The 15,204-nt window shown below is 30.1% G+C and overlaps 1 protein-coding gene across 7 annotated transcripts in view; it reads left to right on the top strand.

Annotated features, from left to right (window-relative positions):
- The window catches only part of LOC118191136 (double-strand-break repair protein rad21 homolog), a 149,190-nt gene that overhangs the window by 26,816 nt on the left and 107,170 nt on the right, over positions 1-15,204 (top strand). For all 7 annotated transcript variants that reach the window (XM_085811356.1, XM_085811353.1, XM_085811352.1 and 4 more), the window contains one exon: positions 9,051-9,212. In XM_085811356.1, coding sequence (XP_085667482.1) covers positions 9,051-9,212 — 162 coding nt within the window. The remainder of the gene's footprint in view (positions 1-9,050; positions 9,213-15,204) is intronic.

Below are 15,204 nucleotides of genomic sequence, written 5' to 3'. Positions count from 1 at the left end.
TGCTCAGAGTTCATTGAGAGAGAAAGAGTTAACTGCTAACCTTGACAAAGCATCAGCATTCCCATGTGAACTTTCTTTGCGGTATGTCACAGTCATGTTATACCGTTGTAACGCTAAGGCCCAACGAGACAGTTTAGCACCATGAGGGGCGCTTTGGGTCAAGTAGGTGAGGGGATTGTGATCAGACACAATCTGCGCTTTGACACCGAAAATCCATGTGTCAAATTTTTTCAAGGCTTCGATGACACAAAATGCTTCTCGTTCGATGGTTGACCATCATTGTTGACAGGGTGTTAGTTTCTTGCTGAAAAATGCTATGGGCATTTCTTTGCCATGTTCGTCATTTTGAGCTAAACACGCTCCAATTGTGAAAGCAGATGCATCCGTATAGAGTTGAAAGGGCTTGCTGATGTCCGGAGTGTGCAGAGATGGCATTTTAATCAACTCTTCTTTAAGTTTCTTGAAAGCTGCTTCTTTTTCAGAGTCCCATGGAATATTATTTGTAAGGTTTGTTAGAGGTAAAACAATCTCAGAAAAATTTGGGATTCGATCTTTGTACGTAACTGTTCTCCTCAATTGGCATTCTTTACAACTTTCACAGAATTTTTTAACATCTTGCTTAATAGTAGGCCAAAAGAATGAGTACTTGATTCGTTGAATTGTCTTTTTCTCACCGAGGTGGCCGGCAAGAGGGATTTCATGTGCCATTCTTAAGACTTCCCTTCTTTTTTCTAAAGGTAACGCAACTTGCTTAATGTTTTCACCACAGATATATTTGGAATGAAGTAAGCAATTTCGATGCATCATCGAAAGTATAAGAATTTTGATTTTTATTTGCCCATTCAAAGCATTTTTTCAGAGTTTCGTCTTGTTCTTGATGTGTCTTGAATTCTAGTCTTACTCTGTTCGTTGTTTTCAGAGACTCTATGTTTTCTTGGGAAATCTGATTAACAACAGCCAAATTTGTAGTATTGTCTTCAACTGGTGAAGGTTCATCATCTGTCTCTTTGTACTCTAAGGGGAATGTATCCCAATGACGATCACTGCTCCACAGTTCAATATTTCCACAGAGCGTTTCATAAGCTGAAGAACTCAATAGCAAGTCGGTAACTAGCTTTTTTGAAACAGCACACGTAATGGACATTCTACCGTGAAAATCATTGTCAATTTTTACCTGGAAAATCTTTAGTGAAGTAATTTCGTTTTCACCAAAAGCAGAAGATATCTCTATTTTACTTTCTCCTTCGCAAGGTATGTTGTCAACCAATTTCTCACGGACTACTGAAATTTGTGCTCCCATGTCTACGATTCTATTTAGAATAATATCTCCACATTTAACTTTGACAAGTTTTAATTCATCTATGTTTCTAGACACGTCCTTTGATTTCGAGACAGGAATAGAGATCTTGGCAGTTAGCACTTCTGGTTTTTCTTTTTCTGCAAGGGGTGCTTGTGTTTGTATTAAGTTGTTTTGTGCTGTTACAGAAGCACTTCTTGGTATCCGATTTTTGGTACATAACTTAGATGTATGACCTTCTTTTCCACAATTATAGCAAGTTAGTTTGAAACTAGGCTTTTGTGGTTCGTCACTCTTACAAGATGGGTACACTCTTGGCGTGTTCTCAGCGGACAGCGATTTATTTCTGAAAGCTCTTTCTGGAAGTGGAGAACGAGGTTGCCATTTTTCATTAGTTCTGTCTGTTGATGGATTATCACCAGTCCGTTTTGAGATATTACGAACACTGTCATATTCGTCAAGTTTATCAGCTAATTTGGTTGGAGAAACGAACTTCGCCCAGTCGTCAAGAAGATGGTCTCTTACTTCATAGAGTACTCTTTTCTTAATTTGGTCAGTAATAATCAAGTCTTTTAACGCGGCAAAATTTGTGATTTCAAGACCATTGATGCATTCTTCAAAATAACTTGTAATTTCGTAGCGAAAATCTCTCCATGATTTTTCAGCGCTCTTTTGGTGCATCACAAATTTTTTTCTGAAGCTTTCAGGATTTAATTTAAATCTCTTCAATAAAATGGCCTTAATGTACTCATAATCTTCAAAATTTTCTTCAGATTCCCTACCAATTAGTTGAATGATTTCAGATGGCATTAAAGTCAATAAACATGAAACCCAATCTTTAGGATCAATCTTTGTCCTTTTAGCTTGTCTTTCAAATAAGGATAAATAAATCACAATATCATCGTGTCTTAAATTGAATTTGGGAATAAGCTTAATTAAATCAAAATTATGATGTCCATTTTCATTTGTTGGTGGAGTTTGTGTTAGTCGAACACGAGATTCAATTTCGAGTTTCCTCAATTCAAACTCCATTTGGTCTCTTTTCTGCTGTCCTTCTAATTCTTCTTTCCTTCGCTGTTCCTCTTCTTTTCTTTTCCTCTCTTCAATAATCGTTAAAAACACTTCTTTAGCAAATGCTTCATCATATGTGTCACTTTGAATTATTTCATTTTTTATCGTCCCGATTTTCATACTTGGATCTACTTGAATTTCTAATTCAGCAGCTAAAACCAGCAAATCCTCTTTTTTCCCACGTCATATAAAAGCCATGTCTCGATTTTAAATAAACCTTATTCTTTGCAAATTTAATAAAAAAAAAACTAATTTCTTGTTAATGCGTCCTTCAATTTATCCTTAACATTAGTTAAAGTATGAACTCCCTGATTGCGGTTTTCTCTTTCGTTGGGGGGGAAAAAAAAAAAAATCTTTTCTATGTGTAACACTGTAACAGCTGGCTGACGCCAAGTACTGATTTCTGATTTTATTCAGTCAATAGACTCTTAGTTTTATAAAAAGCTTTTTTTTTTTTCTATTTAAATATGAATAACACAATGAATTTAATTTTATTCGGCACGAAAATCAATCAGTGGAATCAATACTTAATGTGTTGTTCACCTACTCTGGCGAGTCAAACGAAATTACATTTGAACACTGGCATATTCATTACTTTGACAAGTATTTAAGCTAAGATTCCATGACAGAAACAATAATTAACTTTTCATAATCTTAACTAATTATTTTATGTTTACAAGGTAAATTGAGCTCTCACCTGAGTTATTTTGGTCCGTAATTAAATGTGGGGAAACCCCGATCCTATCGGCTGTGCCAGTAAAAATCCTTTCCTTATTTCAATATAATGGATATTGAACCTTGTAGGAAGAACAAAACTAAATTTTCAGAATGAACAAAATACTTTTATTTGAATTTTAAAAGAGAACCAAAAAAAATAAATGCTGCAGCTCTTAACTATTACAGTTAAAACTCTTACAACTATTAAAATACTAAAATCTTAAAACTCTCCAAACAAAATATATCAAAAAAAATCTTCCGAATTCCTTGTTGTTGCCACACCGTAAAATGCAAGTCCTTATCCTATTATTTATATTTCACGTTCTCTTTAAGTCATGATCTTTACAAGTCACGATCTTTACAAGTCATGATCTTTACACAATGCCTGCTCTAAATTCTAAAAGTTTTGCCATTTCTTCATTTTTTGTTTGGTGTGTCACTAAATTCTAAAAATTCTGCCACACCAGCTCTGTAACCGGCTTGACCATATATATTTCGGATTTCATCTGAATTTCGTATTACTAAAGAAATTAAATTAGTCACTTTTCTATATATTCTAAATGCATTTAGTGTTTTTTAGAAAAATATAAATCCTTAATTAAATGCAAAACTTCTAAAATGAAAAGGAAACATGCTGAAGAAAGAAACTGAATACATAAAGAAAATTATTCTTCAAAGATATGTGCAGTTATTATTATGTAAATTACCCAATTGTTTATGATTTCAGCTTTTCCTATAATTTTCCATTTCTATTTCCTCATATGATAAAGTTACTGAGCCAGATAAAATTGAAATTAAGTTGTATAATCTTTGACTACTAGTCCACATTTTTTGTTTGAATTTGACTGTTCTTGTTTAATTACGTCACCATGAGATGTAATTGGATTTGTTAGCATCAGAACATGCCTTTATGTTTGCTTTAAGTTCCTTTTAAATAAGAGGCTTATTTAAACCTTTGTCTCATATTGTAGTTACTTTCAGACATAGTGATAATTTGCTTCACATCTGTAGGGGGTTTTGGACTATTTAACTTGTACCAGATCATAGGTACACTGCTCAAAAAAAAAAAAAAAAAGGGGGGGGGACAGTCCTATATTTCCCGATCTACTGGGCCGATTGACAAAATTCAAATTGCGTTCTTCATGTCTCGAAAGTGCGACTTAGGATATATATTAGATTTATATATAGCACTATTCTAACATAGGTATTTTGACACAAAATCGGACTTTTTCTGAAATAACATACCAATTTTTTTACATATTTCGATTCCACGACTCAAATTACGCCTAAATATGAAATTTCGTAAAATTTGGAGCGAAATTTACGGAGAAATTCACAAATTTATGTTGGCACTTTTTTGTCAGTTTGCGCCAAGAATACTTCACTTGGCGAACTTCTTAATATATGGCAACCTAGTTTCCTTTCCCGTGAGAGGGAAAAAAGTCACCATCGTTCCTTTTTTCCAAATAATATTCTTTATATTATATTTTTAATTATAACTTATTATTTTAAGTAATTTTTTCTTTTTCGAATTTCATTTTAATTGTTTAAGTTGCACGTTTTTTTTTTTTTTTTCGAATAACTGTTTTAAAAATTTCTATTTACCTATTCGAACTGCGTAAATAAAGGTGCAGCGTTTATTTTTTTTCAAATAGTTTTCTTTATATATATTTTTCGTCATAGTTATTATTTTAGGTAATTTTTAAATTTTTATACTTTTATTTTAATTGTTTGTGTTGCATTGTCTTTTCAGATAATTGTTTTAAAATTTTCTATTTATTCCTTCGAACTGAGCATTTTAAATACATTTATTAATATCAAATTTCCAGAATTTGATTTTATTTATTTGAACTGCGTTTCTTTCGGAAGAATACTTTGTAACCCAGACTACGATGAGTTTGAAAACTGCATACTATATTAAAAGAGAAAATACAGTAAAGCACAGTTTTACACGCCCTTCAATGTTCCATTCAGAAAAGATATATATAAATAAGAGAGATGTATAACCGACATTTTAACTTAGGATGACTTGCATACACTGCTTTAAACAGTTTTATCATTGTGCCCATAGCTTTACACAATTTTATCCTACATTTGGTTTCTTAAAATGTTATTCATATTTTAGTCAAATATTTTATTTTTGAAATCGCAAGAATCAAATATCATAACATTGAAAAGTTTTAAATTAAAAAAATACAAATACTAAATTTTACGAAAAAATTTATTTTTCTTCTCTTTTTCTTTAAGCATTCTGAAAGTATATTAAAAAGTATCCAACTTTTCGAAACATTTTGGTATTTCTGACAATCATTTTAAATAAAGTTATTGCCTTCCATTTCATAAAGGCCCACAAACGACCGAGCGGTAAAGACGCTGATCACAGGTAGTTCGGTCCGAGGTTTGAATCCCGCGAACAGGCTGGTTGCATGGGTGTTTTCTTGGTTTTCCGGATGTGTAATGTGTATACAAGCCAGTTTCCCTTAGAAAGTCCTCCACGAAGGCATCCCTCCCTTTAGGCAGATAGCCCTCGTGTGCTTTGCCATAATTAAATAATCCAATCCAATCCAATCCTTAATTAAATATAATTGATTTGTAACTTCTGCTAGAACTGACGTTAAGAATTGAAGTGCAAATAAATAATATCGTGTGCAATCTTGATTAATATAAAATTTAAAATATTTGCACAGAAAAATATTTGCATTCAGACAGAAAGTTTTTTGAAATATTTGCAATTACTTTATAAGAAGGATTTATTAATAACTGTAATAATTACTTATTATATTACTGATGATTAGGAATCAGTTCTTGACAATTACATTCTAAATTAGAATTTTAAGAATTATTAGAATTTTAAATTAGAATAATGAAAATACGCTACGCACAAAAATACATTTTAGGATAAAAAATTAGTTGATTTTTTATGTTTTAAAACTTCTTGAATTCATTTAATAAACATTGTATCCTTGTTGTTAATTGAATTCAGAAAGTTGGGTGTCGTTTATATAATTATTCTTACTTGTCCACGGAATCTGCTGACTTATCCAGCGATTAAGTAGCTGCAGATAATTTCTACATAACCATTGAACTTCCATTAATTCAGTCTCTAGAGGGTTGTATATTTATATCATAATTTGACTTTTATAAAAATGATTATTCTAAATCTTATGTTTCTATAAAAATATACTGTGCTTTAAAAATATAGATGATAGTATCAGCCGCTCTTTCAGCCACTTCAAAAGCATCAGTTTGTTTAGAAATAAATTGTGCAGTTAATGTCATAAAATTCAAATAAACATCAAACGAAAATTCTCAGTTTTAGACAATTCGATTTAAACGAAGTAAAGTAGCAGACGATAAAACGCCGAAGGTAAAAATTTACTCTTCAAAAAATTTAAAAAAAAAAGAAAAGAAAAGATAGAGAGAAATTAAAAAAAATATTAAAAAATTTATTAAAAAAAATAGCTTTTCATATAGTATTAATAAATATTTATTACGCATCATTGAGGGAAAAAATGTCATATAATTAATTCTCCGTAAAATTTTACTTGAAATTTCAGGTTAAAAATAGCTGTGGCAATACAGTGTAACAAAAATCCATAGACCACATTTGGCGTTATTATCGCTCAAAAAAAAGATGCCAAATTTCAAAACGCGAAAATATGTAAATTTGTGTATATCTTAAAAAATTTTGAATAAAAAAGTCTAATTTTTTGCAGATATGCTTAAAAATATACCTACTTTAAGATGATGGTAAAAATTTTATAGGTTATATTTCAAAATTTTTTTTTGAAAAATTTATAAAAATTATTTAAAAATAGAAAATTTAAAAATAAAACACAAAAAAATGGGTAAATTTTATTTGGAATGAACCTAAATTTCGAAATGTGAGAGAAAAAATCAAAAAAGTTTAATAAAAAAAGAGATATAAATAAATATTTGCCAAATTCAATTAATATTGAGGAGCTAAAATTTTGAGAGCTAATATTTCAAAAACTACTCATACGATTTTTACAAAACTTGGTATTCTGGCATAATTTGAGTCGTAGAATCGAAATATGTAAAAAAATTGGTATGTTATTTCAGAAAAAGTCCGATTTTGTGTCAAAATACCTATGTTAGAATAGTGCTATATATAAATCTAATATATATTCTAAGTCGCGCTTTAGAGACATGAAGAACGCAATTTGAATTTCGTGAATCGCCCCAGTAGAACGGGAGATATAGCACTGTCCCTTTTTTTTTTTTTTTTTTTTTTTTTTTTTTTGAGCAGTGTACATTGTTGTTAGAAAAGATGCTTAAAGAGAAAGAAATCTATCTAAACTAGCTAAAATGTTTGAGAAAGCTTCAAATCAAAATGATGGATAAATATTTTGTTGAGTGTTATTGTTACAAAACACAAATGTTTTGTAGCTTTTAATGTGTAATTATTCTAATATCCTTTGATAATCAGTGTCATAAATTACATGTATTTTAAACTGTGAAATTTTATTAGATTTTGATTTTAATAGGGCTTTTTTTAAACAAATGTTGTTAAAAATAAAATTTAATAGTGGCCATGTAAATCCATAATGACTAAGGTTACCTATTTACCTAATTTAATTATTTATAACTAACTGCTTACCCTTAAAAATTATCTCTACATAATAAAACGAGTTATTGCTTTTTATTAATACTCACTGTGGTCTCAAAATAAAACACAAAAATGTAAAAATTCAAGTAAAACTTATTCTTTGCATCTAGTGAGACTTAAAATAAATACAAAACAACTTATCACCTCTGGTGCTTTAATGGCTTATTGGAACCTAATATTATATTAACTGGGTTGCAACCCCTGGAAGTCTACACAAAGCTATGACACTAACTACATCAAACAGAGTTGACTAACTTTCAACACTTGCCAACCGTGCCTACATCAAGCCTTTCAGGTTTGTTCTAACAAGGACATCTCTCTCTAAACAAGCAGCAGTGGTAATAACATTAAGTCTTTTTTTATGAATAATGCTGATTATGATCTTCTCATTTTAACATGTGACGTTTGACATAAAATCTACCTGCTATTTACTAAATCTCTAGACCAGTGGTTCTCAAACTTTGGACTAACGTGTACCATCTAAACAAAAATTGAAAACCTTTAGCACCACCACTACAAAGTACTACTGCCACCACCACACTTGAACAAAGCTCATATTGCATAAATTTACGAGTGTTAGAGAAAAAAACTCAATCAGGATGTTGGGGTTTTAATTTTTGAAATAAATAGTTAAAAATACTTTGCTTCTTTGTGTACCACCTATTTTTTGTGTACCACCTATTGTGTATCACCACCAGTGGTACGCATATCACCAATTGAGAACCTCTTCTCTAGACTGGCCAAGTATGTGACTAAATGAGACATAAAAAAAAATCAACATAAAGCTAAGTATTAATAAAACGTAAATGTCACTTATCTTCTTTCAAATATGTCCAACCTATTATAAGTGTAAAATATTTCATGCTACTTGATAAACTGAAGTTTATTTTATTCTCAAACTTATTGATAATTATGTTAATTAATTCATGTATAGTAATAATGCATACTACTTGGGGATCTATTTTATTTTTAGGATGGTATTACAAAAGTGAAATTCAGGCATAGAATAATATTTTTAATTGTATTTATTTAGTTCCCATTTGCTCATAGGTCATTAATTTTTTCATTAATGGTCCTTAAAAGTACTTAATTTCCGTGTGCAGAAATGTGTACGAACCCTGTTATATGTAACCCATTCCTTATGACACATTTTCATTGGAAGAGCGACAAGTTTTCCATAATCAAGAGCCATTCCTATTCATATATGTTTTAGAATTCACCATATATTTCTTAAATTAATTAGCTGTGTTTTCTTATTTCCTTTATTTTTTATGTATATTATACTAAATTAACTGTTTTGAAATAAATTCTTTATTTTTTAACTTGTTAATTTAGTTGACTTCCGAGATGAAGATCAACCTATAAATTTAGAAGATATAGAATACTTTTCACATTTGAATGATGACCAAAATCCAGAACATGCTGATAAGTGCAATAATCTGATGCATTCTTCAGTTATTGAAAAGGGAGAAAATATATGTGAAAATGAGTGTACCAGTAAGAAATTTTTCTTCACTTCTTCAAGGGTTTAACTGCTAATATTTATTTTTTATATTCATTTTGTATGAAATGTATGATTTATTAGTCTGTGATTAAACTAGTCAACATGTTTTAGTTAGGATAGGAGTTAAGGAGTTATACATAATTGTGTATATGTTTACAGGGCTGATATCTGAATTGGTATCAATTTTACACTATTTACTATAATTTTAATGATATGACATAGCTTTCATAATGTGCTAATTAAACTGATTGTATTTATATGCACAATACAAAATTTTTTTTATTTATATCCAATTAATATTAAAGCAATCACATATTAATATTAACATTTCTTAGTGTTAAATTTTAAATCTATTTGCTTTCTAATAAATTTTAAACTGTTTTGAATTTTATTTATATTCAATTAATATAAAGCAATCACATATTAGTATTTATTAACTTTTCATATCGTATTAGTGTTCAATAAATGAATGAAATGTAAATAAATTTTAATGTTTATACTTTTAATCACACTTAGGAACAGATATAAATAATTAATTACACATGGCATATTGCATAGCATAAAGTAATTACATTTTTCAAAAGCTAAATTTTAAATCTATTTGCTTTCTAATAAATTTGAAACTGTTTGGAATTTTCCTTCACATAAAATTAATTGATATATTAAAAAAAAAAAGGGGGGGGTCTTTTTAACATGCAAAAAAATATCTTTTTAATACTCTCCCAAGCGAAAGATTTACCATGAAAGTTCAGCTGAAGGTTCCAATCATTTATCATTTTGTGGATATATCTAGCTTCCTCTGCTGCAATCTTTCTTTTTTTCCCTTACTCTTTACGTAAATTACTAAAGCTTTAAAGCTTTTTGAAAGGCAGTCTAAGTAATCTTTGATATCAAATTATGCCATAGTTACTTTGATATTAAATTAGAGAACATGATTTTTACTTATTGAGATTAATATTGTGGCTTGTATTTTCCAGGAAGACTTTGGGCAATTAAAACAGTTAAGTGTAAAATGTGAGACTTTATTGTAGCTGAATTTATGAACTGTGAACCTATGTTAAATTGTCTTATTTGTGGAACACTAAAAATCTCAGCTGTCAATTTTCTGTACATTAAATGTACTTGATAAATATCTTAAACATTAACTTTCTCTATCCAAGCTATTATTATATAAATTGTTTCATCAGCAATAATTTGATAATTAAGAGATGATTATAGTGAGATGATTTTGTATATGTGAAATAAAATTTGTGGAGCTAAAGTTTGTTCTCCAATTACCATATCTTTTCTCAAAAGCCACTCTTTTAAATCCAGTCATTTTGTTTTCCATGAAGTTTCAAAGACAAAAGAAGTATAGATACTTCATACAACTGTACTGTTAACCAAGAAATAAATTCATCATACTTAGGTTTTCTCACACTCATATTATTTTGGGTATTTACATATTAACACAACTACTTTGGCACAGTTTGCCAATTTTATACAGATGAAAAGTTATTGATGGTGCAAGTTGTTGGTTTTTGTGTCCTTTTTTAGAAAGTTTCTCAAATTTATCGATATTTATTATAAGTCGGTAAATATTATCAACATATGAAAAGAAAACTTATGAAAAAACACGTGAAAAGTTCATTTGGTATATGTCCGAGGATCTTGAATATGATGTATACTGAAGTACCACTGTTTTTGAAAAATTCTTGAATGGTCTTGCTGTTGTTCAGAAAATTTAGCATAGAATTTAAAAAGGACTATTTTTTATCTGGATTTCATGCACAGCACTCCGATATTCATTGACTGAATGATGAATATATAATTAGGATGATAGAATAAGATGGAGATGGTATCTTTTGCTAAAACTTTAAATGAAATATTTAAGCTGAATAGTTAGTTATAGGGCAATTTTTGCATCATACATTAAATCAACTGATTTCAAATGTTGCAGGGCCTCGAGCATAAAATGATTTTCAAACCAAACATTCTTTAATGTTTGATTCATCCATGCTCTTTTATTTGAAGGATAGATGATGGGGAAAGCTGGGAACTTTTTATGATTACAAAAAGTTTATATTTGTGACCTCCTGCAACATTTGTACATGCCAAAATGATCACTCTCGCTTTGGAATTTTTGAAATACTAGGGACGTTTTCTGCAGAAGTCACCAAGATATTTCAGGACCTATATTGCCTGAAAAAACTGTTTCATCAATGTTATAAATTTGTTTCAGAAATAACTTTTTGTTATTTATGAGTCTGATGTCATCTTCAAATTCTTCAGCTGCTTCAGTATCAGCTGAAGCATTTTCATTTGAATAATTCAATAGCCTTACATCATGCCATCTTTTAAATTTGGTTAACCAACCTGTTTATGTAGAATAAGTTTTTAAATCCATTTCCTCATGAAATAATTTAACTTGAGGCATTAGCATTGGACCTACCAATGACCCTCACTGTGATGCTTTCTCACCCATTCAGTCATCCCTTTGGCATGGCTGTTACTTTTACCATTGTTTCAGCATTATTTTACTCATTTAGTCATCAGCTGTCGTGATCATCACATTTAGAAATTTTTCTGTTATTCACTGCAAGTGGGGTATTGAATTAAGTGAAAAAAATCAATATTCCCCCCCCCCTTTTTTCATATAATGTTTGTTTTCCAATGGCATACTCCTCACACAGTTTTGAGACAGATATGCATTTGTGCAATTTTTTTTTTTTTTTGGCAGTAATTCCACTATTTGCTTGATTGACATTGAAACATGATCAGATCTTGCTGCAGCTTCAGATTGCCAAACTCTTTTCAGTATAATCAAAAATTCAAACTTTTATTTTGATAAGACAGCTAGCATAAAAGTAACCTGCAAAATAATAAGCTTGATAAGATTAGAAAGTTAAGGGAAAGTGTAATTTGCTATTTTAAGTTCAGAATCTAATTTCTTTCTCAGCCCCCCAATTTCTATGTAAACAAAAGCAAACCAGTAGGAGTTGCAAATAAATATGTATTAGGACTTGAAATATAGTTTAGGTCAGACAGAAAGTCTACCCTCTTTTATGACCTTTCAAGGGCTGAAAGTGTGTGTGTGACAAATTTTACTCAATAAAATAGCATTAGCTGTGGAGTGGTTCCTTATCCAGCAGGGGTTTGCAGGTGACATGTAGGAATCTCATTTAGTCAGGTAAAAAATCACTTTGATGGCACACTCACTTTTTGAGTCATAGACTGTGTAAGAAGAAAAAAAAAAATTTTTTCTCATATACAGCCAAAAGTCGTTAATTCGGACACTCGTAATCCGGAATGATCTATAATCCGGACCTAAAAGTTACAAACTTTCTGCGCATGTGTCGCGTTGACCTTATGTGTAAGACCTTTATGGCTGCGAATATGCTTGTGTGCGTGTGCAAAATACGTTTACGAGTGCGTGTTTAATGTATAATGGACGGTATAAGATAAGCTAAAATTATCTAATTATCTATTTCAGTTAATGTTGCAGATAGCGTTGTTCCTTAATCTTCAAATTGGATCTGGCTTATTATTTTTTGCAGACTGTTAGAGCAATTTTATAAAAGTAAGCTTGAACTTTCAATTATGTCAAATAGAATTTCTGATATATATTTACTAATATGTAAAGGATCTACAAAGCAAAAGTATGTTTCGAAGTTCATTAAACAAAAAGTGGAATTGCTGCAAAAAAATGGATAAAGGCATATCCTTTGTTTATCTAAACTTTTACGTTTGTTTATCTTTAACGCTGCGGCGCGCAATGAATTGGAAGTTGATCTGTCAGCACTATCCTTATCTTCAGGGCAGATGTTTTATTTTATTTGACTTATAATTCCTTACTAAATGTAGTATTTCATCTTGATGTATTCCATCTTTGATATGATTTAAATCAAATTCCTCATCATGATAATTCACTTCCGATAGCGAAGAAAGTGACAGAGGTTATTGAAAACGAAAAAATTTCGATTGACAAAAAATTAGTCGGTAGACACAGCAATTATAGGACTTGAACAGCGGAACTTTGTAACTGAAGAAGAAATTATGTCTGTTTATAGAATTAATGAGAATGTATTATCACATAAAAAACGAAGCAACTTAAACAACTTACATTGAAAGAAATGTTTAATAAAGTAAACAAATAAATATTAAGCTTTTTTTTTGTAAATTTTGATACCCTTTAGATCATTAATTGCTCTTTATTTCATAAATTACAGTTTCATATTTTTAATTTTATAATTTCTGCATGCCATCTTACCAGATTTAAACTAATGATCTATAATCCGGAATCGCCGAAGTCGCGACGAGTCTGGATTAACGACTTTTGACTGTGTATATTTTTTTTATCCCAAAGGGATGTTAGTCTAGAAGGGCTATTAGTCTGAAAGTGGCATTTTGCATCAAATCACTAAAAGCATTGAATCACTTTTTAAATTGTTGCCACCAAATATTATCACCCTATATTATATTTAAAGAAATTAAATGAAGAAGCTGCTTGGATGTATGTGTATGTTTCTTGCATTGTGAAAAAACTTGGGACCTAGAGCCATCAAATTTTGAATAATGTAGTCCTCCACCCTAATATGGGCACTCATATGCCTGAATTTGTTTTATTGTCTATTTCATATTTTGTAATTTATTTAATGAATTTTTATTAAAAAATTTTGGCTACTTTCCAGCCTTTACACACCTGTGTCAGTATCTGTCCTGCTTCCATTCTCCCAATTGCATACCTTTTCTCATTAACTGTCTCTATAACAACAGAAGATGTCAAATCCTTAAAATTAGAAACTGAAGCACCCCTTTGCACTCTTTTCCACATGTGCCAAAAAGATGGGAGCAAAAATTTGCATACTTTTGTGCAGTGAAGGCCAATCTCATCCTTCTTTATGTAGCTCAAGTTCAGATCTAACAAACTACTTCACTTGATAAAATTAACTTAAAGCATCTTTTGTAGCTGTTTTAATTTTCCTTGCCAATATATTTGGAAGAATATTTTTGAAAGTGCAATAGCATTTTAGTCAACTGACTTGATTAGAATCAGTAAATGAAAGTACTGTTTTAATTTTGTAGACCAGTGTATATTTATTGGAGGGAAAACAAGTACAGCATTTATAAATTGAATATTTAGACAAATTTTTTTATATAAGCAGGGTTCGTACAGTCCTTAAGTTTTTTTGAATCGATTTTTGGTCCTCAAAAGTCCCTAATTTTGGCCAAAATCGGCAGAAGGTCCTTAATTTTAATCATCAGAAATGTCTGTCTGTTTTTACAACTGCCATTTTGAGTGTGAATTTTCATTTTGGAAGAATATATTTGGTGATTCACTGACATGTATGGTTACCTTTTGAATGAGTTCATGGGTTATAATTTGTTCCTATTTCTAATATAAATCATGGGTACTGGAGTTTCTAAGCAAGAAGTGAAACATAAGCATTTTGGAATTCATTTTTTCTAAGATGAGTTCTTAAACAACTTTTCGTCTTTATTAAACAGTTCTGAATTTGGCGACTTATCAACATTTTGGCGATTTTAAGATCAGTTTCTATAAAAAGTTTTCAATTTCTGAGATCTGGGAATTTTTCGGCAATTGTTTTTAAAACATTGTAATGTTGATAAATTTCACTAAAATAATAGCAATATATTGAAATTATATTTAAAAATAACATTAATGTAAAACATTTTTATTTTTCGTTGTCATATTATAAAGTTTTATTTTGGCAACTTATAATACAGTATTTTGAGTCTGAAAAATAAACAAGGTATAATGTATAGAAAATGTATGTATGAAGCACAATTTACAAAACAGTTCTTAGCAAAAGCAAAATTAGCTATATAATAGTTATTTAAAATGCCTTTTTTAAAATTTTTTCATAGTAAGAGTTTTTCCCGTGTAATCGTATCAGAATATTCAGAATGTGCACCAGTTTTCTCTATAAAATTATTTTTATACTTTTTCTCTCCCCCCCCCTTTTCCCCCCAAAATATTTCTGG

Source organism: Stegodyphus dumicola, chromosome 2, assembly GCF_044657685.1.
Source record: "Stegodyphus dumicola isolate Sdum_Otavi_A_Nest chromosome 2, ASM4465768v1".
In the NCBI taxonomy this organism is placed as follows: Eukaryota; Metazoa; Arthropoda; class Arachnida; order Araneae; family Eresidae; genus Stegodyphus; species Stegodyphus dumicola.
Note: the sequence above shows the minus strand (reverse complement) of the source record. Positions and strands in the feature narration are given on the sequence as shown.